Here is a 24,791-nt window from a genome sequence, read left to right on the forward strand (position 1 = left end):
TCCTTAGGGTAGGGAAAAAAAACAGTTGTGATGAGAGTTGTGGTCCTCACAGACTTTCCCTATGTACCAGTGTGGAGCAGATGCTGTTGCTAGTACAGTACGACTTCTGCAATGTTTCCGATCTCACATTAAGGAGCAGGGTGTTTTGGGACTTACTCCCTCTTGTGAGAAGCTCCTGAGATGTTCTGCACATCTATTTCTGTAGCAAAGGAAACATGACCTTCCAGCCTTTTGCCGGACCCAGGAATTGTAAACTAAATTCTCGTTCAACGGCACTGGTTTTGAAAATGTTTTATATCAGCCGCCCTTTTTTTGGGTTCCTATTCCTATTGTGAACAACTTCCATATTTTTTTCACGGGTTGCGCTGCCGCAGACACATAAAGTCCATTGAGGCACTAACTATTTACTGTGCGTCAGTTTCCATTCAGGCTAATGGCCCATTGAGGTTTCACTGACAAAGACTGTTGTGAAAAGCACCTTTGCAACAGTTTAGAACAATTTCATCCAAGTATGGACTGAGAAAAACCCAGAAAGTTGAGTCCAACCACCAACCTAAAATGTCCAAATGACAGATATTAATTTTTGTTTCAAACCTGCAGTAATCCAGACCCTATTACGTCATGATTCATGAAAAAAAACACATTTAAGTTTGGTTGAGTTATCCAGTTCAAAAAGGTTCTCCATGCTAGCTGAGACCTAAGACAACAACATTCCCTTCATGGGGGCTCATCTGAAGAAACAAGGACTTTATGACTCACTGACAAAACACATGTCATCAAAGCCTGGGCAGACATAATTGGCTGAGCGTCTCTAATGAAGGACAAGCGCAAGCTCATGGAAATAAACCAAACCTCCCTCGTAATACCTGTACTTGCAGCACACAGCATGACGTTCCTCTCACCTATGAACTACACCAAATGTGTAATAGCAGGACCCTAAAAGACACATGGATAGGAAAAAAAAAAAGATTGCACCTGCAGCTATAGCAGAAATCATCTAAAGGGGCCTCTGTCTTTGACCCATCATCAAAGGACATATTGTTCTTCCTCAGCAACAGATCTCCAAACCAAATATTTTAAGATCAACAGTTACCTAAATAACCCTTTCCTTAGGTGGAACCTCTTGATAACAAAGGTCAAAGGGGAAGTGTTTTTAGGTGATATTTGGCATAAATCCATCTTTGCTAAATATGGTGTTTTTTCATTACAAATGTGTCAATATAATAGTAAATTTTGCCAGCAGCTGTGTCTGCTGCTTTAGGAAATTATTATTATTAGATTAGAGTTGACTGGCACTATTATTATTATTATTATTCATAGCACATGCAGTGAAAATCGCAAAAGCTGTTCCCCTCTTTAGCGTGGAAATCCTGCCTCCTGATTGGTGCTGTCTGCCAGAACTTTTGGTTATATTATTTAGAAGCACCATTGAGCTGTCACTGATACGAACAATGGTAGTTATTTCTGGGGCCAACTTCAGCGGGGGCCCTATCCTCAATAACCATGTTGTGATGCCTCTGCACTCACACACACCATTAATTCCATCCCTTTTTGAAACAGTAGCTGGACACTAAGCCCGAAACTTTAAAATGTATATTTTTTATTTATGCAATTACTCTATATTTATATTCTACTTTTATACATTTAACTAGAAGTGAAAATCAGAACAAAAGAAACTATTTCTATTCAGCTATCGAAGGCGGGTACAGGCTGTTAACGTCGGTCACGAACCTGCCATTGAGAGAAACTGTTTATTTGGCTCTTCGTGGATGGTCGACTGGTAAACAGTCTTGTCATTTCCAAATACCCCAAAGTCAATTGCATTACTTTCTAAGGTAAATACACAAGAGACAGAAGCCAGATGCAAACTGGTGTACTCACTGAATGGATTGAACGACGCGGACAGGTGAGATGAGCCAAGAAATAATTCAATCACGGTAAACTAACTATATCCCGTAAATGGCGTGGCTCCAGCTAAGCGCCAGAGACTCTCCACAACCAGGTCTGGAGCGCTCGCAGCAGCCAAGAATTCATACCTGCGAACCCAGAAGCAAAGACCAGCGACAGCAGTGACCGTTGTTGCTGCCACATTTGATGACATTTGTTCCTGATTTGGTCCCTCTTTTCCACAGCTAACACAGAGTCCTACACCGGAGGAGCGTCCACCAGCCCGCGGCCAGTCTTCTGAACTCCATTTGTCCATCGTAGGTTTGGGACTTCTGGGCTGCGGCTGCAAGTAACCAATCCCAGCTGACATTAGTGTGAGAAGACCAAGGGAAATTTATATGTTCATGCTGTCATCTCTCCTCCATTCATCATCTCATGTCTAACATCGTATATCAAAGCCACGAATCGTCCAACCTTCTCAACCATCGAGAACAGAAACACAGGGCCATTTTCTGCCATGCAGTTGTGTTTATATGAGTTTTTCGCTGCTGTGTTGGTCTCACCGAATACTTTTCAATCGTGTTTGTGTCTTCTTTACCAAACCCGACGTTCACGGTAGTTAAACCCCGAAGAGTTCAAGAAGAATTTTGTTTCTCTGTCCATGATTGACAGCCACGAGGCCAAAACAAAACACAAGGTTTATTAAATCAGTCCGGTCGCCCTTAAATCTTAAGAGGACTAAACAAAAGAATTCCACATCAAACTGTCCGAGGTGTTCACAGTTTGAGAATATTAGTGACGCCATCTCAGTCTGCTGGCCCTTTCTTTGAAGTGAGAAAAGTGGAAACACTCATCTGTCCACGCACCAACAGCGTATTGATCGATGCTGTGGGAGGAGCAGCGCTAAATGTGATCCAGCTTCAGCTTTCTTGGGGTCATTTTTATTTCTTGGTTTCCATGTTGCCAATCACAGAGTGGAGAGCGTGAGAGAGTATTTTTATACAAATACTTGCGCATCATTTTCTTTTTTAGTCAACGTTGGGATCCTATATAGTTTCTATTCTCATAACTTGAGCCACAATTGTTTTCTGACATCCAGTCCTTTTGTCTTTTAAAAATAGGCAGATAGACAGACAGACAGACAGACAGACAGATAGATAGAGAGATAGATAGACAGATAGATAGATAGAGAGACAGACAGACAGACAGACAGATAGACAGACAGACAGACAGACAGACAGACAGACAGACAGACAGACAGACAGATAGATAGATAGATAGATAGATAGATAGATAGACAGATAGATATAGATAGACAGATAGATAGACAGACAGACAGATAGATAGAGAGATAGATAGACAGATAGACAGATAGATATAGATAGACAGATAGATATAGACAGACAGACAGACAGACAGACAGATAGATAGACAGATAGATAGACAGATAGATATAGATAGACAGATAGATATAGACAGACAGACAGACAGACAGACAGATAGACAGAGAGATAGATAGATAGACAGATAGATATACAGACAGATAGATAGACAGACAGACAGACAGACAGACAGATAGATAGAGAGATAGATAGATAGACAGATAGATATACAGACAGATAGATAGACAGACAGACAGACAGACAGACAGATAGACAGACAGATAGACAGACAGAGAGACAGACAGACAGACGGACAGATAGATAGATAGATAGATAGATAGACAGATAGATATAGACAGACAGACAGACAGACAGATAGATAGAGAGATAGATAGATAGACAGATAGATAGACAGACAGACAGACAGACAGATAGACAGAGAGACAGACAGATAGATAGATAGACAGAGAGACAGACAGATAGATAGATAGATAGATAGATAGATAGATAGATAGATAGATAGATAGACAGAGAATCCTCTTAAAGCTCCAATGATTCTGTGTTTAAGAAGTGCATCAGAACATTCTACCAACACCATGCCCCACACCTGCTTTAAAAAGATGGAATGTGGAAGGATGATTTCAGTAAATGAAGTATTTACTACTAATATTTAAATATTTACTACGAGTAGTAGCAGTAGTAAATAAAGTCAGTTTGAAGTTAAAGTGATGCAGACCACGTGCAGACCCGAAGAGTTCAAGAAGAATTTTGTTTCTCTGTCCACGGGGCCACGAGGCATGATTCACGTTGAAAAAACTTCAATGTTTTTTCAATGTTCAGGCTCACACATTACACCGTGGGGAGCAGAATCTTTAGCCACTCTGGAATCCACTCCCCTCTGGGAGCGGTGGTATCACCTCACTTCCATTTATCAACTCCCCCTTAAAACTTGAGATCTGCCCCCGATTTACTTTCTTTTCTCACTGGTCAGTGTAACTCGTGTTCATGCAACTGTATTTTACAGTGTTAGAAAGACATCTTTAGATGCAGTTTATTTCTAGGGAGGAACAGATGTGTACACCTCAAAACCTGTTCCAGAAATACAGCGTGGCTGCCAGAAAGCTGGTGATCAAGTCATCCTTCTCTACTTTTTATATCAGCGGGGGAAAGCAACACCTCCTCAGGTTACAGATGTAAAATACCGCAAGATGTGGTGCCAGGAAGCCTTTAGCAGCTTCACTGGCCTGGTGATACGGAGGAAGAGAAATGGTGTACGCTCACTTCTGTAGCTCAAACGCTGAGAAACATCAGTGTTGAGGCTTGTCTTCATTTTCATAGGGTGTTCTGACAGCATGGGATTGATTTGGCGAAAACTGTCCTGTTTTCAATTCCCACCTTTGCAGGTCCCAGTGTTCCCATCGTGCTAATAATGGTGAGTCTCCTCCAAGGCTGTGGTTGCTGCGGTCACCCAGATGAAAGGAGCTATGCTGAGTGACAACCTGATGTTGCAGTGGGGGGTAAATATTTTCAGCCTGGGCTGAACTTTGTCAAGTTTATAAACTGAGTCTGGCAAACGCCTGGGTCAAAATCCTCCAAAAGCTGAAAGATGCTGGTGTTGTGATGAAGTAAAGGAAGTGTGGGACGCAGCAGTGGAGGGGTGCAAGTTTATCTGTCGGCAAATGAGGTCACCCCAGTCGACCGGGACGGAAGTGGGAGTCAGGGAGGATCGGGGAGCATGTGAAGAGTAGTGGTGGGGAACATTGGGTCGCCGTGACGCGGTGGGGTCAAAGATGAGAAGAGGTGAGCGTGAAGAAGAACTACAGCTTCCATCTCCAGCTGAGTCCAGCAGAGCTCCTGGTTTGGCCATTCATTCATGACTTTCATATTTATTGGAATAAATATTAGAAAAATGAAACCTTTTCTCATTATTTGGTTTCATTTTTTTGCCATAGATTTTGCGCTAATAATAAATAATAAAAGAAAGTGAGGATTTTATATTGAATGTTTAGTTTCCAAGGACTGATGTGACTTGGAAGTCAGCCCATTGTAGTAACTTGTGAGGCGCAACATGGAGCGCTACTTCCGAGCGCAAACGCTTCACTGTGCAAGAAGATGATGCGATCAGTTGCACATCGGCAGGTTAAAAAAATCAGCTGCTTAGAACAAAAAAAAAAAATGGTCACACAGAGCAGAGTGAAACCAAGTGCTTCTGGTTTTCATCTATTCATGAGGGGAAAAAAATCAATAGAAACTGGCACACATTTATTATTATTATGATCATTATTACTCATAAATTATATAAAAATAGTTTTTGTCAATATCGGCAGTGATCTTCTACTTTTTTGTTTTTTGGAATACATTTTGAATATTGAGAATGGATTCATTAAAATTTTGTTGATTATTTAAAAATATTCGTTTGAACACAAAAACAACTGAATCGGATATGACGGCATTGTAAACTGTTTTACTATGGGTTTTTTTTGAACAAATAATATAATAATGTTTATACACACACACACATATACATATATATATACATGTCACTGTTGTGGATCAAAGCGAGACGTGTCAGGATGAGGAGTATTTAAAATGATGGGACTCAGATCCAGATCCAACTGTGTGTGCGCTCTGGGTGCTTCCAAACCAGAGCCTTTGTAGTCAATATCTAGAGAGCGGATTCAGGAATTTGGGGGGTCAGACCACCAAGGAGTCCATGCTTGACTGACAGCCAATTCGCACACTTTCAGACCAACAGTACAACGGAGGAGTGCAGGTATTTTACATACAAGCGAGGGGAGGAAGGTTATGAGAAGACCTGTGTTCATTAGATACTGAAGAGGCATTTAACTTTTAGTCATGTGTTCCTTAAAAAACGTAAATATCTGGCTCAAAAAGTAGCAGATGTGTGGACTAAAATTACTGTCCAATCCAGTAGCTGGTTTACGACACAAATCGATCTGCAGGGAAAGATGCAATGAATTTAAGCAGTTAATTTAGCAATAAAATAGCAAGAAAAGTAAAAAAAAGAATAAATAAATATTTTGTCTTTTAAAGTATTTGACTATAATTGAATATATCCTATCCAACTTTTTGCATTGAAGTTCTTTGTTGTTCATTAGGACGACAATAAAACAAAAATGATATGGTAAGTGTGTATTTTATGGCTCAACTGTTCATTTTCTTCCTCTACTTTGTGGGAAAGAAGGTGGAATACCGGGAGTAAATGGAATCACAAATGTGGCGAAGAAAGTCAGTATCAGCTCTTTACTTCCTCTTCTCTCTCTCTCTCTCTCTATATATATATATATATATACAATCTATATACAAATATATATTTGTCGACACACACTCAGGAACTCAACACAAGCCACCTGAATGCAATTTAGTATGAGACCCTAAAATTGGTTTCCAAGCTTCGGTCGGATCGTCTTTTGACATCACAAGGTCGGATTGCGTGTGGGTCACAAGACGTGAGGCAGCAGTTGGACTTAGGGTTCTCTTATGTTTTCCTTAATATGCAAGACATATTACGTTTTACAGAGATTACTTTGATCATGGCAAATGTACTGTGACTGGAGCGTCACTTCTGTTTGATCTATGCTTCTCGCTGTTGAATTCTTTCACTTTATTTTACCGATCAGGAATGATAACTTGAGCCGTGAACGTAGACTGTACTTCAAGCTGCAACCCTCAAGCACATGAGACTATAAAAGCTACACAGTTACATTGTTAAATTCAAGTAACTTCAAAAGTGGTGTTTAATGTCTCTGCTCCACGTCTTCACACACACACACAGGTTTTCTATCGCCCAGGGAAAGGGGTTAAGCACCATAGGAGAGGCACCATAATAACAGAGAACCGATCTGAGCACATTCTCCCCAGCTTTTCTGTGTGACTGAGACATGTTTATTGCGTGAATGTGCAAGTTCGACAGTTCCAGGGGGCAATCATTTTCCACAAAGGGGCACACAACCTTTTTTTTTTTTTTGGAGAAAAACGGTTTTAGTGGTTCAGTGAAAAAGATACTCAGAATTTATGAGAAGAGAATTAAAAAAGAAATGAAATTAGGACTTTCATGTAAAAGTCCAAGCTGATCACTGGTTTATTGCATAGAATTATTTATCAATCATTAAAAAATATTTCATACAATTCAATGAAGGAGAAGATGAAATGAATTATGGAAACACAGGAGACTTTTTTTTAAACAAACCTTTTTTTAAGTCAGAGAAAAAAGAAACATTATTTTAAATGGAGGAAAAACACTAGACATGCCATACATTTATATAAAAAGAAAAAAATAAATATATTTTCTTAAGTTTTACCCCAAAATATCGGACTTCATTTATTTATTGTATAATTCAATACATTTTCAACATATTTTGTGAATTAAAAAAAAAAAAAAGTCATGGATCCTACAGGAGGTGCCAATCCCGATCCATCAAAATGTAGTCATTTGTTCTTTGTCGCATTACAAACATTTCCTTGAAATGTATTCATCAGTTTTGTGTTAACTTTAGATTTCCAACAGCCACATCTGCTCCCTCCCTCGATCGTCCCGTCCCACCATCTCATCTCAACCCACTTCATACACTGAAGGCCCCTGAAAACTACTGTCTTGCTGACGCTCATAAGGCAAACACCAGCGCTGCCTTCATCATTTCAGGAGATTAGAGCCAATAAACCCTCAAGTTCTGAGAACCTTCAGAAAACATGGCTGGAGGTGCCATCGCATGTTTTAATACGTTTATAAGCTTGCATAATTGGCAGCGGAGCCACGTTATGAAGACACAATTCATCTGTGGTAGGAATTTATTACATTTTCAGAAGAAAATCCAGCTTTAAAGGGGCCACCTGGAACAGCCCAACTTCACCGCAAATACATAATATTTAATCCAGAGAACAATTTTAAGGAATCCAGCAGAGCTCCAGCTGTGTGCAAAGAGGAACAGTATCACGTAACTGGAAGTGTCTAAGCTCTTCATTTCAGGCATCAAACAACATGAGTGTAATTTAGTTTTCCTTCACGAGGTCAGTGGTGAAGCTATTTCAAGGTCCTAAATCAACAGTTACACACACAAAGCCACCGCGACACCACGAATGAAGTGACATATAGTAAAGGCACTTGAAATGTACATGACATAAACTACACAATGAGACAACTCAGAGAAGGTGAAGGCACTTTTCTCTGACGACAAAACAGAGTCATTCATCCCTAAAGTGCTTCACAAGTTTGGGAACAGTCACCTGCACAGGTTACTATAGTTTATCCGAGACTGAGATTTCAAATATGGCTTTCACAAGAGTTCCGTGTCAGTCAGTGTTTACATGGATTCAAGCTTTACAGCTTCAAGCTTGAAATAAAAAAGGGTTGAGCGTGGCTTATCGTCTTTGCTCTGCTTTCACTAAGTTAAGACGCCCGTTGGCCTTCATGCAGCTTCATTAGCAGTCTGACATCACTACGGGAGAGAAAACAAATATTCACCGTGATGTCAAATAAATAAAAAGTGCAGCACATTGAAGCGGATTGCCAAAGCCTAACCGCCTCCACTGACGCCCACCTGTTTTGATGACCGTCCGCCCGGCTCCATTTTTTAAATCTCAAAAGCTGAGCACAAACTCATCACAATGATTCCATGGCTTGTTTTTCTTTTGTGTGGGAAAACAATACAAGATCTTTAGGCGTCACGCTTCAATAAATGGCTTTCAAAACAATAAATCCTCCACTGTGATGTTTGTTTTATCGTCGAGCTGCTCAAGCAAGTCGAAAAAGGCTTTGCACAAGAGGCAAAGCAAAGAGAAGGACTGACGCTGACTTGCCCTTCAACAGCCATTTTTGGAAGAAGAGGTTTGAAATGAAGAAGCAACAGAAATATAATATTACAAATAAGTCATATTCACTGTTGTAGCGATTGTTTAGCTCACCGACAGCACTACAGCAGGGTGGAAAGCTTATTTACTCTGCTGAAAAATGAAGCTGAAAAAGCAAGTAAACCACAAGGAAAAAAAGTCGGTCCAAACACGAGCTTGTGTTAGTCAACAGCTCAATCTGCTGCTCACTAGCTGCTCACTAAGATGCTATCACCAAAGAGCAGAAATGCAACCGTCTACCGAGTCGGAGACGTGTTACTAAATAGCAGATTTTAATTCAAGTATTTCTGCACTGAGGTTTACTCAATAATGATACTCGGCCCAGGAAGAGGGCAACATTTGTCGCCCATTATTTCCAGCTCCATTCCAGTCGTGAATGGAGAAAAAAAACGATTGTCTTAACACCAAGTTTTTCATGTGAATTCCAGGTCTTGTTAGGATTTCACGCAGCAGTTGAATTGAAACCCGCCTCACATTTCACCATTTAAAAGCGGAATGAGTGAATTTAAAAGCGACACGACTTCAATAGTCGATATGAGTGCGCTCGCCATCTCCAGGAGTCTTAATGAAACCATCGTGTTTCCTTCATATTTGATAATTGGGAGAAAGTGCGCAACATATTATCACAAACAAACGACCGTAAACACAGATCAACAGATGCAATAAAAATGGAACATCATAATTCCCATTAAAAAAAGGACTAATGTACAGCCCAGGTGTGCTGGCAGGCGGACGCACTTGGATTTAAAACTGGCGCAACTGTACAGAGCGCCTCTCGCTTCAGCAACAAATACTGAAGAATATCTGCTGCCCAAGTGATCACACATTGATCTCCTGAGTCTTATTTTTGGTCTGGAAGCCAAATGTTGATTTAAGGTCCGAGTCCGGTACAAGGACTTGGTGAACAAGGATAGTCTCAGCGAGGGTCGTCCAGAAGGAGGCGGATCATCATCATCTGTTAAGACCTGCTGCGACACTTCGGGATGATTTGGAAGAAAATGAAAAAAAGGCTTTGGATAAAGCCTGGGAGGGGCGTGGTGACCGGGAAGCGCGGTTACTGATCCAGCTTCTGGTGGGCCAGTTGAGTGACCTGGATGACCGGAGGAGAGACGCTGAGTGACGGCCCGCACCAACACACCGAGGATCTCACCAGCTGGACTTCACAGCTGCCGCTAGACGAAGAGAAGGAGGATGGCATGAGAGGAGGGGCTGAGGGACTGGCTCATTACGGACAAAGGACGAAAACACCAGGTGAGAAAAGCCAGGCGCTTTCCAAGAGGTAATGAGGCACACGAACATGCAGGTGGAACTTTTAGGTCATCTGGAAGGACAGATGTCCAGGGTTACGGAGTCCAAACAGCAGTGGAATATGAATCGTGAAGAGCAACTGATGACATTTCTATCCCGGACTTTTGCTTTGATGTTCGACCTGACCACATTTCTTCCTTTTTATTATTCGGAAAACTTCCTCCTCGTCTGAACACAGAGGCAACCAATGTTTTCTCAAACACGACCGGATGAAGATGTGGGTGTGGGTTCACATCAGTACTATTCATTGTATAAATGGCCATTAAAACATGCACTGCTGTGTGTTCAGGAAGGTCGGGCGGTTTAGGATCAAAGGTCTCTCGTCTCACGTCCATCGTTTGGTGTCCAAACAGTTGCTGTCTACAGTTTTTTTTCTTTTGTTGTATTCCCACTTAGGTGATAAAATGCCAAAGAAAACAGGCAGTTTATTTAAAAAAAAAAAAAAAAAAAAGAATAGAAGTGCATTCAACCAAACACAATTTGGCGAGTTGTTGTTTCCCATCTCACTCAAGACGCATCAAAATCAATCGGATGGGCGGGTGAGAAGACATGGCACGGCCTGATCTGAGGGGAACCCGTTTCCTCTTCTTATCGCCTAGTCCATCATCAGGTAGAGCGATTGTTTTTTCCATAACGGAGTTCTTTGCCCCCAGGTGTCATGTTGAACTCCCAGTGACCAGAATGAGAGCAACAACACATTTAACACACTTGCATTCACGCCTCAGACCTTGAAACGCTCATGAGTCACATGACACCGGGGAGGGAAAATGGCTACGTGGGCACAGTTTGGGCACTTGTGAACTAGACTTTGGTGGGCAACAGTTTAGACACTTTAAGGAGAGCAGCAAATTTACACCGTTATCCATGCTGTACACCATCTACTTTAAATTGTGTCAAAGTGTCATATCTTCAGTACTGACCCATGAAAGGACACAATAAAATATTTATAAAAATGTGAAGGATGTACTCACTATTCTCTGCCATTTCGCTTCTTTGTCATGTAGACGAACAACCGCCAGGATATTTTAACTTTTACGCCAAAAATGTCGCCTGACGTGTCCATAGAAACGTATTACATCTGCGTCAAACGTCACATCCCCCACACACATAATGTAGCGCAATGTAATCGCACCTCTGCTGACGCTGGCGTGAATGTTCATGTTTTTGATACTCAATTACAAGATAAGGAGGTTGAGATCAGAGGGAGAAGTGAAATCCTACCCACATGATAAGAGAAGAAAGGTTACACAGGAAGTTTGTGTTAGTCAAAACAGTTGACAAAAATCACAGGCAAAAACATATATTTGGGGCCGAGCCACTTTCAATTCACTCAGATCATCGTGTGGATATGTGATGACAAGCGAGGCAATAAAAGTTGAGAGGCCGTACTAGTTTTACTGTCGAAGCCTCCAAACTGTTTTTTTTCACTTGCTTAAGTTTTCCATTAGCGGTTGAAGTGACACACTGCAAAATAGTGCTGGTATTTGAGTTACACATTTGGATTGGAAAAAAATTGAAAATAAAACTGAAAGCAAAAACGTATAATACAAAACACATGAAAAGACTCAACATTTTACACTAAAAATGTCAACAGACAAAAATAAAAAATTAACAAAATGTCAACTTGCTTAACCAAGGAAGTTTATCGGTCTAAAGACTTGATACATGAGGAAGAGATTATATGATTTTGGTGGTGGAATCTTTTGACAGACTCATCACTGACTGTGTTTGGCTTCTGCTCTCTCACTCTCTGTCTCAACCATCAAATAAGTCAAACAACTTCCATGTGGCTGTTGTGGGCCTAAATGTGTTGCTGTTTACATTGTTTTCCGGGGACTAAAAAAAAGAGTGCTCGAAGCTTGCCAACTCAGGAACTTGGATGTTTCCACACCACTTGAACACGGCAGTTCCTGACATGGTTCAATGTGCGATCATATTAGAGAACAACAGCCGATCAAGCTTAAATGGCGGACAGTAAAAATAGGTGGGAAATGGAAGTCTACTGTCCCAGAATGCTTTTCATTTATTTTGTGACCACATGCACGTTTCATGTACTAAGTCTGTGTCTTTTACAGTATATGTTATTTTGTCTAGTTTTTTTTGTCTGTTTTGTTTGTGTCTCGATCTGATAATCAGATATTTTGTGTGTGTGTGCGCTTTTAAGTACATATATATTTGCATATATCATTTACATGTGAGAGTGATAGTGAGGTTCTCCGACATTTTTCTGTTTGTTCTTTTTATTCCTTAAACTTGGCATTCACTACATGACTGTCAGTGGAACAGAGCTGAGCATTATTTCCAAAGTAAACTGTGCTTTTAATGTCATGAGATGTAATGAAGAACAAGAGACAGCAAGGTATTAACTAGGTGTCAGTTTCAAAACATCATGAAAACAATGCCTCTTAAAGTGAAATGAAAGTGACTCGACCCCACATAAACATCTTGTTTGCAAAGACATGAAGAGGTTGTGATTCTTCCTTAATCATTATGGAACATCTAGTTAAATTGAAAATGTCAAAGAGCAATCTGTAAACGAGTGACCCAATAAAAAAAGGTAAACACTTGATCTGTCACTTGTGAACAAGACCTCCAGATATCAGCCTTCCCTTTTCGAGGTTGAAAACTTGCTCCTCATAATGTTTTCATGTTATTTCCAAAGTGTTAACATCTCATCTTTGACTCAAGAAAAAAGGATTTAGAGCAAATTTGCTTGTGATGGAACACTACCAAAGAATCAGAACCCACATGACACTGAGTTATACAGACTGAAGACAAGTCCACGACCGTGCAGCAGCAAATACAGGGATGCAGGTTATTGGACAGAAAATTACAAAAGAGAGACACCAGAAAGTTGCCTACACCGGTGAATCAGGTACCTCACATGAGCCGTTTTCAGTTTGGAGCAGCGCCACTGCAGGACATGAAGGTCAACAAAAATCAAAGAAAACTTTTCATCTTTTGAAGAGCAGAATGAAAATGAGCAGGTGGGAGTAATAGAAATAATAGTGGCGCCTAAGTTTACAATCATGTTTTCTGGGGAGCTATTTAACAAGTATTTAAACATGGCCAAAATTTCATTAAGAGACTCCTCTGGAACTGTGTTTTCATGTAACAGTAATCTTAGATACCACCAGCGGCTGTCTGTGGAACAAAAAACTGAAAAGCCATGTTTAATAAAGATGGATCAATGATTGTTGACAGTCATCGTTGATTTAGTGTGAGAATACGCCACATGGCACGACTGGGAAAAGTGATAAATTAAATCAGAAGAGGAATTAATCTCAAAGAAACAAGAGACCAATTCTTCCCATAATTGCAAAAAGTTTTTAAAACAACTTCTCTGTATAGAAAAGGGCTTGTTTTGCATGATTCGATGATTGATAAGTTCAATAAAAAGTCCCTTGGCCTTCCAAAGCCACTTGAGATATGATGCAGCAAACAAAGACCCCCGTGCTCGTCTTGACAACTTCGGCAGAGATCATTCGACACGCTCACCAGGCAACTCAACACATCAAAAGGGCCACAGAAATGATCGGCATGAAGCTGCATTAATGAAGGAACAGAATGCTCATTCTCTAAACCTTTCAACCACCTACGCTCAAGTTTTCCACTACTTACGTCATTAAAGAGCAACTCATTGGCAAATCCAACTGTCTTGACTGATGCACGTCTCAAATCTTGAACTCTCCATGATGCAGCACCGCATATGATGATGCTCTATTTGGAAGCTCTATTTTTTGCGAGCAAAGCCCAGTTAGGTCAGAAGTGGGCTCCAGCTCTGAATCCGCCCACCTCCTTATTTGACCAAGTCATGCGGCAGAGACGGTCTTCTTTGCACCAGAGCAGTAAGCTAGTTCAGTGTTTCACAATCTCATGATCTGAATTGACGTGAGCGCATGAACAACGCACTCTCCCGTAGGTGAATCTCGGACGCGAGTGCTTATAAGCCTGCTAGTATGCCGTTCCATGGTGTTCCTCAAGGAACACGCCACCTCTATTTCATAAGAATAGAGGTGATATTGATCCACTTTTTCTACGTGGATCAATAGGAGGACGTTATCATGCACAGCGGGATTACACCAGGGAGCACTTCCATGGCAGTGATATTACTGCTATACTTGGGTCATAACTGCTACTACTGTAACCTTATTTAAATAGGGGAAATTGTGCAAGTGCTTGGTTGCGACTAACTTCACCTGGTCTTGGATCCTAATGAAAACACCAGCCATACAAAAAGCTAACCAAACAGAAAGATTCAGTGCATGCACAAAGACGAGCGAGGAATGTATCTCGTGCAAGATCAGGAAAGAACATTTTTGGAATAAAGGTGGCGTGTTCAGTTGCTCTTTAAGGATTGATGACACATTTTGGGCCATTTAATAGTTGCTGCAAAAACACTTTTCCAGTTAGCATGCCCATTCAGAGCTCCTAAACGGCTGGACTACAATCACAAGCAGCTCCAAAGTCCATGAAAAAAAAAAAAAAAAAAAAAACATTCTAAGGAGCATGTGTTTGTGATCAATTGCAGACGGCCATCAGCAAATCTGGGAACTATAATCAAACTTCTTAAGTCTAATGAAAAGCTCGCATCGTGACCATCTACTTACAACATTGCAAGAGAAAACAATTTGTTTTGTTTGTTGTATCTTAAAATGAAAATAAAAAAAAACATTGTCACTGAAGTATCGAAAGGATTGATGGCTCTCAACAGAATGCAAGTTTCAAATAACATTGTTTCTCTAAGAGCAAACAGCAGGATCTGAGATTTAAGCTTTCAATTGTTTTTTTTTATATAAGTATTGTCATCATTTGACAATAATACAGATGTCTTCAATATGAATACTGTCAGTACTTGTGATTTGTCACTTCGACAGGAATGACCATTGACGCTTTACAGATGTACATCTCCTTTAGTTCAGAAGGAAAGATTCCCTCAAAATATTGTAATGAACTGTAAAGACAATAAAAGAAGTCTTATGGAAGATGGGATTCCTTTCAAATATCCTGTGACGACTTGTCATCAATTCCACTACAATCAATCAAAAATCACACAAATATTTTTCGCGGAATATTCTCTAACTCTCTAACCGTCATTATATTTTTGGCGGGCAAAGCAAGTATAAATCCAGCAGAACATGTTGATAATAAAAACACATTTATGCTCCATCTAACTCCAGACGACTATAGAGCTGTAAATTCAGCCTTTTTTTCGGTTTTTAACAGAACATTTATTTTAGACTTTGTTTTGAGGAAAAAACAAAAAACAACTAGCTGTGTGAGAGTCTAGTAAGGATGGCCATGTGTTGCTCATTTAAACATGTGCTGTGTCAACACTTCAGTGAAAAGTGTACTTGTTTTTTTACCCGTCATCTGTCATCTCCTGGTCAGCCTCAGCAGCTGAAGACTCGACGTCAGCGCTGCTCTCACTGCCCTGAGCTGACAGGCCACATGGGGACTCTGGACTTGCGCACTCGCCACTGACAGCACACACAAATACAATCACAATTATTAACTTAGCACTCAGCAGGTGACTACAATAGAATTAGTACTAACTTGATGTGTTTCTCCAGGAGAAGGATGGTCTGCTCCCGCTCTTCCAGTCTTTTCTTTAAAGAGGCAATTTCTTTCTGCTTTTCCAGCAAGTCTTTCTGTAGACGGTAGTTGCTCTCCTCTAGGGTCTCGCAAAAGGCCTAAGACAAATGAGAAAAATAATTGTTGTATGTGTAGCTGGAGTAGACCAAAGGTAGGGTGAAGATATGACACTGAGACGGTCACTCCAGTGAGAGCCAATCTCAGGAAGGAGACGTCATGGCAAGACTTGACTTTCAACATTGAACTCGACACTTCCTCCATGATGACTGCACATGTCCTCATAAAGAGGGGGTGAGAGGTAGAGGTTGAGCTTGAGGGAAAACGCACGCAACAGCCTTACCCACTGCCGACCAGATCAAGTGTCAACACCATTGCCAAGAATGATGTGTCTGTGTTGAGTTTTGTAGAGTGCTGCAAGTAATCCAGCAGGTAATTTAGTGAAGAATGCACAGGTGTAGTAGCTGTTGAATCGGCTGTACAATGTGTTTGCTTCAGGCCGTGGACTGTGCAGTTCATTTCCAGGTTTCAGCGGCAAAAAAACACAATGGAGGTCCCCCGTTTCAACCACCCAAAAACCTCATTCTTGCGCACATCAAACCAAGTGCATGGAAAACCTCACAGCTTCATCACTAATTTCCAGGTCTGATCTTCACCAGAGACTAGCACGATCAAGACCAACAATGCAGTTCACACTGGGAGACCAGTCATCAAAGAAGAAAGGCATTAAAATAAATATTAACATCAAAAATTTTAACAAATACAGTATTGTTATGGCAGAGTTTAAAAAGATCCAAGGCCAACACATTTTTAACAATATTAATGAAATGTATATGCAAAATAAGGATCCATTAATAAAAAAAGGTTTTAAGGTTTTAAACATCAGCTTGGCTTTGAGACTGATATAAAAGACCACAGCCATGAGGAAATTACTTCAACTGAGCAAGAGTCTTTTTATATGAACATCAACTATAAAGAGAACCAACAGCTCGCAAATCAGGTTCCCAATATGAATGTTGCAAGGAGCTTGATCTCTGAAACACATTTTTAGGACTTCATATGCAATAAATGCAAAGATAGACAGATATTTATTTGCAGGCAAAGGCAATGAAATTGTTAGTGTTAGTGGCGATGCAGGTGGCTTGAGTAAAGGAGGTAAAAGACACGGGTCCAGTGTGGTAACCTGCAGAGAGAACGCCACTCCTCCTAACAATAGACTCCCATTCGTTGACCTTCCTTCTAGGAGCTGACATGAACAAGTCTATCTGGCTTTATGTAAACATGTATGTATATTCATGAGCACGAACACTTTCTTCTTCTACTAGCAGATCAACAACAAAACACAACCTCTCTCAGCATTGTTCACTCCTGCTGTAGATTTAGTTGCTAATTTATTCTACTCAAATCCAGAAGGCTTTGTTGAGTAATTAAACATTTGTTTGGCCTCTTGCTAGGAAAAAAAAAGCACAAACGCATGAACACACGCTGACATACTGACTCACCCTGCTCTCCTCCAGACTGTCGAAGGGCCCAGGAGGATCATCAAGACATAAAAACTCTCTCACCGCCACACTGTCCAGGAAGAAAGAATTGCATTGAAGGCTTCATTTTGCGTGACAGTGTACTAACAATTACATAAGATGAGCTCACACAGATTTACATAAGGAACACTTCACTGAATAATGTGACTGAATAACTGATGTAACTGAATAATCTGATTGTTTTCATTTTAAATAAAGTTCTTGATGGATGTTTCAGAGGTCAGCAACAACTAAAAGGATTCCAGAAAAGGAAAAAGAGGGTGAAGGTTGATCCAACTGTAGGGACCTATATCAAAGAATGAGCTCAGAAAAGAAGCCTTATGGTTGTGAACATCTTAAAATAAAGTTAATTGACAGGCACCTTACAGAGCAAACAGGAGAATAAATTACATACCAGTTTGCAATGTCTTTGTGTGCAACAAGATTTTGTAAAAAAGCCTGTAGTCCAAGCTGTCGGTCTTCCAGAAAGTCGCTGTCATAGTTGTCTTTGAACCAGCGTTTGGGGGGCAGCGAGAGGCGGAAACCAGGAAACATTTCTTTGAGCTAAAAACAAATGATCAGATCAGATGATGATGAGATGAAGCATCAGTCAAAGGTAGTTTCTAGACCTAAGTCCTGCGTAAACGGTCTCATAGTAAACTCACATCACTGCAATGATAACAAAGGATTATTGCCATAAATTACTGCATGCTGTCAATGTTGTTGTCAAAGCACGGCTCTCCACTACCAGGGACAGGATTTGTGCGCATCAGCAAAGCAAATCATGGTAGCCTGACAAATTTGATTTTGAAGTTTTTACTAGGAAGAACAACCCTCAAAAAGAGGAAAAATGAAATAAATCAAACTGAAAATAAAGTAAATTTCACCCAACTTTTCTCCAATGAAAGACACTCTTGAGTTTAAAAAAAATGCCTGAACCACAACTACCTGACAACAGTACAATAAAGCAAGGCAAAAGACTCAAAAGCACATAGCAATTTGAGTCAGATGACACCTCAATCCAACCTTAATACTCAACAGAAGACGAAACTTGCATTTGATCTTTCACATTGCTGAAAGTTTCTCTCACCTCCTTTACACAAACCAGATGACACTAGTGTTCACATAAGACCTTTAGATGTATCCAGGATGGAGAAGTACTGGATATAAAATCAGCTGACTCACTCTGCTGAAACCAGGACTGGACATGAAAATCTATAAAAATGAATCACCTTGAAATATACTCTATTCGACGCTATAAATCACATCATCTTAAGGTAAGTGGGTCAAGCGTCAGACATTTGTCACCCTTTGGGGGGTTTAAAATGTTATTGGCCTCCGGAGGGGCACCACTCTACAGGACATTTCTTGAAATAAAATACTCCATAAATATCAAACAGTCCCGTTCCGCCGACATCTTAAAAAGGCCAACACCGACATCATGTGGAACACAAGTTCCATATTTCCAACAACTGAAAATCAGAAAAAACAGGACATCCCACCTCAAAATGTACACAATGCTTATGTAATGTATGCTATGTTCTAGATAGATAGATACGACTGCTGATGTGCGGCTGCTGACTTAACGCTAATGGGCCATTTCAGAATCCCCAATTAACCTGAGTGCATTTGGACTGCAAGAGGAAAGAGTCCCACAGGGAAGAAAAGGGATAGAAATTGGACCCAGCCAATGGTTGCTATCAGGTTGCAACAATGACCACTTCACAATAAATCTGCAAAACCTAATCCAGCAGATTGTGGATATGAGAACCACAAACATGAGGTCGGACTAAAACTGATTTTTCTCATAGTTTCTTTGTCCTGGTTCTATTTACTAGTTCAACTGTGAATATAGGACTAAAATTTCTCTTTTTTGTCTTTAGTATATTTCATTCCTCAAAATACATTGAAAGAAAATTGAAAAAAAAAAGCATCTAATTTTTATAGGTTTCAAGTTATATTGACTTTTCTAACATCCTCACTTCCAGTGCATCGGTTTAGGTCTATTTTTCCCCTGTTACTGAGGTGTATATTTTGAATTTTTCCCATCATGGTATGTCGTCATCGCCGTCTTTCTTCTGACATGATGGGCCCTCACAGCAGTCACGGTTTATACTGTGGCCATACAGGAGATTTCGTTGTCCACCCCTAGTCTAAATTTCTCTGTCAATCATGCTCACTGAATGAACCAGGAAGATCTTTATTGAACATGTGCTTACATCATAAGAATAATCCGGCTATTGACTGTTCGCTCATGTGATCTGTCAGACAGATTTTAAGGATGTCACATCAGCTCATACTCAGAGGAGACAGCAGAAACGCCTCCACAGGGTAAGGTTAATGACAGACTTCAGATGAGCAGGTGACACCGTGAATCTAAACAACAGCTCAACCACCCTGCTGAAACTGGCACCACAAACATAAGACAGTGCGGGTGGATGATTTAAAACAGGTTGTATAAGGATGGGCCACTTTAAAGGTTTGTGAGGCACACAACAAAAATGGCATAAAAGTGGGATGTGCTCGTATAAATGCATTACAATAATGAGGGTCTGCAATACTGGTTTTAATCGGCATCCGCTGTTTAAGAGCAGTCTTATAGGATGAAGTGAATACCACAGGTTTATAGACCAGGCGATTTGCAAGCAAACAAACAGGCTTTAAACATGTCCTGCTCACACAAAAAAGCCAGATGTCGACCACCTCGCCTGAATTATCTACAAAATGAGCCACTTTGACTGTGCAGCATTAAATATCAAATAATAATGTGTCTCAATGTGAAAAAGCATCTGACACTTGTTATTTACAGCCCAACATCATCACTGTAAATCATGCATTGATGACATCTTTCCCCACTCAATCCGTATGGTTCTGATTCCACATCATGGTTTGAATTTAGGCTTCCATCATCGAGCTGAATTTGGGTCTAAATCGAGAGGACAGGCTTTGGCCGTTTGAAGTCACCGACTATGAGTGACTGTTTAAGAGAACACGCCGGTGTCACAAGAGTCCAGATCCGCCCGGCAGGATTCTCAGGTTAGGAATCGCTGCTTAAGTGACTTAAAAATAGGAGTTCAGTAATTCACTAATGATTTTTGGACAAAGTTTTGATTAATATTGTTGTTTATTTGTTTATTTTATTTTTTTATCTTTATTTTTACTATTGTTTTTACTTGCTCTTATGTTTCCACCTGTCATGGCGCTGGAAATGGGAATTTCTCTTCGGCGATTAATAAAGTATTTATGTGTAGCATCTCCTGCTTCATCACTAGATCAACAGCTAGGGCTGGGTATCGATTCTAATTTCAAGAATCGATTCGATTCCGATTCTCATGACTTAGAAACGATTATCACGATTCAATTCGATTCGATTCGATCCGATCCGATCTCGATTCAGGTTAGTATTTAAACCATTTTCTGAGCTGTTGGCATGATCACATGACAAGTTACACAACGTATTAATACTAGTATCATATTGACATTCAACAGGAAATGAATGAAGGATTCATAGTAAATGATAATAAAGATCCAGACACAGAACGCCAGATGTGACTGCTCATGGGACTGGTGCGTTATTAGAAATATGACATTAAAAATTCACCCAAAAGATGCTGCTGTTTAATACTAATGCGTTTTTATTTTATTACCAAAATGAAAAAAAGATATTCTCAGCCATTGAAAATGTAAACAGTTCCATGTGGTCTGTAGTACGTACGACAAGAGGTCCCACTCCTCATCAATATAGTGAGTTGTCAGATCCGTGTAAGATTGCGAAGACGTCCACGCATCACTTGTAATGCCCCCCTGACTGCTGGCTGAAGCTTACTTTTCACGTTTTCTTTGACTGACTGGTGCATGTTTGGGATAACAGACGTCTGCGAGACACCGTAACGTAGTGTGGCTCTGTTACTTTCATTAGCCGCCTGAAGCCCTCGTTTCCAACGACGGAAGACGGGCGCATATCTTTGCAAATGAAGCCCGCAATCGCTTCAGTTATTATGACAGAGCGTGCAGAATTACCCGGTAGTGGTAAAGTTCGCTCGAGTGTCATTTGTTGTGGCCCGGTGGATGGCTTGGACAGGAGCGCTGGGTGATGTCGCGTCACGTGACTCGTGAGGTGGGTCATATTTCCGCAATACTGCAACACTTCCAGTACCTCCATTAGGCATACGTGCTAATTGCTATGCTTTTGTCGAGCGCGTTTTTGGTTTGGTCGCGTCTGAACGTCGCTAGTGTTGCCACTGTGAGGAGGCATGTTGTTTTGACTTTGGTGTCACTTCACCCAGAGAATATGTGTTAAAACGTAAATTAATTAATCCGATCTTTGGACCTACGAATCGATTTTATGGAATTGATGTACGAACCGATTCAGAATCGGAAAATCGATTTTTTTAAACACAGCACTAATTCGTAGTGATGAAAATCACAACTGACACATGGGGCAAGTTTGAAGGGTAAAGTGTTGAACTAAAAACCAACCAAAACAAAACACAGAGTTATGTACCTAAAATCACCACTGCCCTGACAGAAAAACCACAAGCATTAAAAGCAATGAACGTCCACAGCAATGTGCGTCTTTGCTTGATATAAACGTTTTATTGTTCATTGTTTCTCCAGCTTCTGGTTTAAGCACCGAATAGTTTTCATCTGTTTTAAACTTGTCTTTACTTAATGTGGGATTAAAAAGATTTTTAATTGGGCAACGGTTCACAGAATCTAAACAAACGAAATGCATGTCCCTGGAGCAGCGTGGAAGGTATGACGTAAGGTCTACTATTCAAGAACAAGGAACTCCTTTGTTTGAATGGGTCTCTTTTCATGAAGCAAAAACATAAGCTAAGTGACACTTATCATACAGAAATGCACAAAAACAACATCACAAACCTTGTCGTTCAGTCTGGAGAAGTCGGCGTATCTTCTAAACACCACCCAGCTCTCATCTAAAGTCTTTTTGACCAGGATCTTATAAACCTACAGGAGAGAGCAGAGACAGCATTACAAAAAAAACAACAACAAGTCAGATGCATTTTCTCTCCTTCAATCGATTCATTTTCAAGAGCTATTAGCAAACAAGTTCCAAAGCACTAGTTGGGCTGTTGACCAACAATGTGTTTGTGGGCATATGGCAGCCATCTGCTCTGAGTGAGGTGACCTAAATGCTGCTTCTAAAACAGGGGCCAGTTTTACAAGGACTCACCTTCCTTTGTTGAGCCTTGAGAGTGAGGTTATAAAAACCCTTGGAGAGAGGAATTCTTTTGTATTTTCATGGAAGATTGTGATTGCGATATACTTATCACTTACATACTGTCAAACCTCACAACTTCTTGGACATCATTGCTGAGGTTTGACAATCCACTTTTTAAAGGACAAGACGGATGAATGTTTATTTCTAATAGAAAACATTACCGTGAATTTCGCCCTCTCCTCCATGACTTCATATCCCAGGACTGTAGGAGTGATGGGTCTCTCCTCTTCTTCATGTTTCAGGCTGGCAGCAGGATCTGATACTGAGCGAGGGCAACTGGCATACCCCACTGAGGAGTCAAGACTCCCATTAAAATGGGCCTGAGCCACAGGACTCTGGAAGGGAGGTGGGGTCTGACTACGGCTACCTCTGTCACTGCAATAATCCTGCTGTGGAGAGTCAAACCTTGAACATCCTCTAATGTGAACTTCACCAGCATCTCTGATGATTGGAGAAGATGACTCCGAGCAGCTGGAAATGCTGCCTACTGATGAAGTCCGCTGCGGTTGCCGCCGCTTGTTGGTTCTACTTGACAAACCTCGGTCCAGGGGCACAGGTACAGGCACAAAGGGTGATGCCATCCCTGTGATGTTTTATCTAACACCAAGTCGTAAACAGAGAATTCCGCTGTCAGTGTTTCAGATGTGTGTTGGAGTTCCACAGATTCCTCCCTGAGAGTTCAGCGTGCAATAAATATCCTGTAAAACAGAACCAGGAGTCAATAAAATCTTTTGAAGCTTCACTGCTGATAAATGATACATCATGCCATTACACATTACACTGTTTAAATGAAGTACTTATTCCTACCATTATTCACCATCTACTAGATATTTTGTTAACCAAAATAAATTACAAAAGTATTTATTTCTAAGTGTGGAGTATTTTTATTTGTCGTTTAGCTACAAAAGAGGCAGTTCATTACAGCAAGTTGGAGTCGTAAGCCGAATCCCCAAGGCACTGTAGCTGGAGACAATCAGCGGGTTACCTGACTCAATTAACCAGAATAAAAATGGACATTTGCAGACTTGACATGCCTGCGGGCAGCAGCACAAACCGGTGGTTATTTGCAGTGCATCTCACAGTTCACACGCATCTGCTTTCACTATCAGTGCCTCCTCACTGGGAACATTGTGATATCAAAAACATGTTGATGATTAAGATCGCAGAGCTAGGTGGGGGAAAAAATAGATATGTTTAAGTCATCATATAAGAAGAGATATATTTCACTTTGCATTACAAAGATCTTAAATGTGAACAATAACGTGATGTAATAATTATATTTATTTCCTGTACCAGTTCAAATCTAAACTCAAAAGAGGATCATTTGGATACATGCTTTCATGTGAATACTGTGATAAATAGTGCATTATTAGTGTGTTTGAAAGTTGCATTCAGCTTATTAGTCATTGATTTGCACATATAATAATAACATTTGTCAAGTGCATTGGCCAGCAGGGCATAAAAGTCAGTGAAAACCTGTGAGAATTGTAAACCTTCTTAACTTCGCCCAAGTTGAGGGACTCCGCTCCAAAATGATATGATTTGAGTGAGGTTCAGAGAGAGTGTCAACACCCAACGTTTGTGTTTATTCTACCGAATAATATGTAACAGGGGGTTTAAGACAATATAGATGATAGATAATAATCAGCATCACGACTGTTGCAGATTTATTTGTGAATGTGCTTCCACGCACATTGTTGTGATGCCAGTGTTCTTCTTACTAATGCGATGTTCTGAATCCCACTGGATCGGAGTGACAGGAAGAAGCCTGTGAGCAGCTCATGCAGTTTCACCTCACTGCTGCTGAGGCCGTTTTCTCACATAAGATGAGCAATTTCTACACAAATAAAATAAATGGAACTCCTTCGTCGAACCTGGCACCTTTTACCGACAATAGTTATACAAGTCATTGAGTCACTCGTTACTTTTGCAGGTTATTCAACGTTAAATTGCATTAGCATTAGCAATATTCGCGACACACGTAAATCC

The 24,791-nt window shown here is 40.5% G+C and overlaps 1 protein-coding gene across 6 annotated transcripts in view; it reads right to left on the reverse strand.

The window, feature by feature from the left end:
* The window catches only part of snx16 (sorting nexin 16), a 30,199-nt gene that overhangs the window by 4,862 nt on the left and 546 nt on the right, over window positions 1-24,791 (reverse strand). The window contains exons 2-9 of one of the 6 annotated variants that reach the window (XM_053859917.1): window positions 22,964-23,500; window positions 22,442-22,528; window positions 17,973-18,121; window positions 17,540-17,609; window positions 16,002-16,138; window positions 15,812-15,925; window positions 13,325-13,359; window positions 8,069-10,309 (exon numbers count right to left, since the gene is read on the reverse strand). In XM_053859917.1, coding sequence (XP_053715892.1) covers window positions 13,341-13,359; window positions 15,812-15,925; window positions 16,002-16,138; window positions 17,540-17,609; window positions 17,973-18,121; window positions 22,442-22,528; window positions 22,964-23,383 — 996 coding nt within the window. In that variant the 5' untranslated portion in view covers window positions 23,384-23,500 and the 3' untranslated portion in view covers window positions 8,069-10,309; window positions 13,325-13,340. Of the gene's footprint in view, window positions 1-8,068; window positions 13,360-15,811; window positions 15,926-16,001; window positions 16,139-17,539; window positions 17,610-17,972; window positions 18,122-22,441; window positions 22,529-22,963; window positions 23,501-24,791 lie in introns of those variants that run through there. The other 5 variants (XM_053859919.1, XM_053859915.1, XM_053859913.1 and 2 more) reach the window with 5 other exon arrangements.

The sequence above is a fragment of the Synchiropus splendidus genome, chromosome 3 (genome assembly GCF_027744825.2).
Source record: "Synchiropus splendidus isolate RoL2022-P1 chromosome 3, RoL_Sspl_1.0, whole genome shotgun sequence".
Taxonomy (NCBI): Eukaryota; Metazoa; Chordata; class Actinopteri; order Syngnathiformes; family Callionymidae; genus Synchiropus; species Synchiropus splendidus.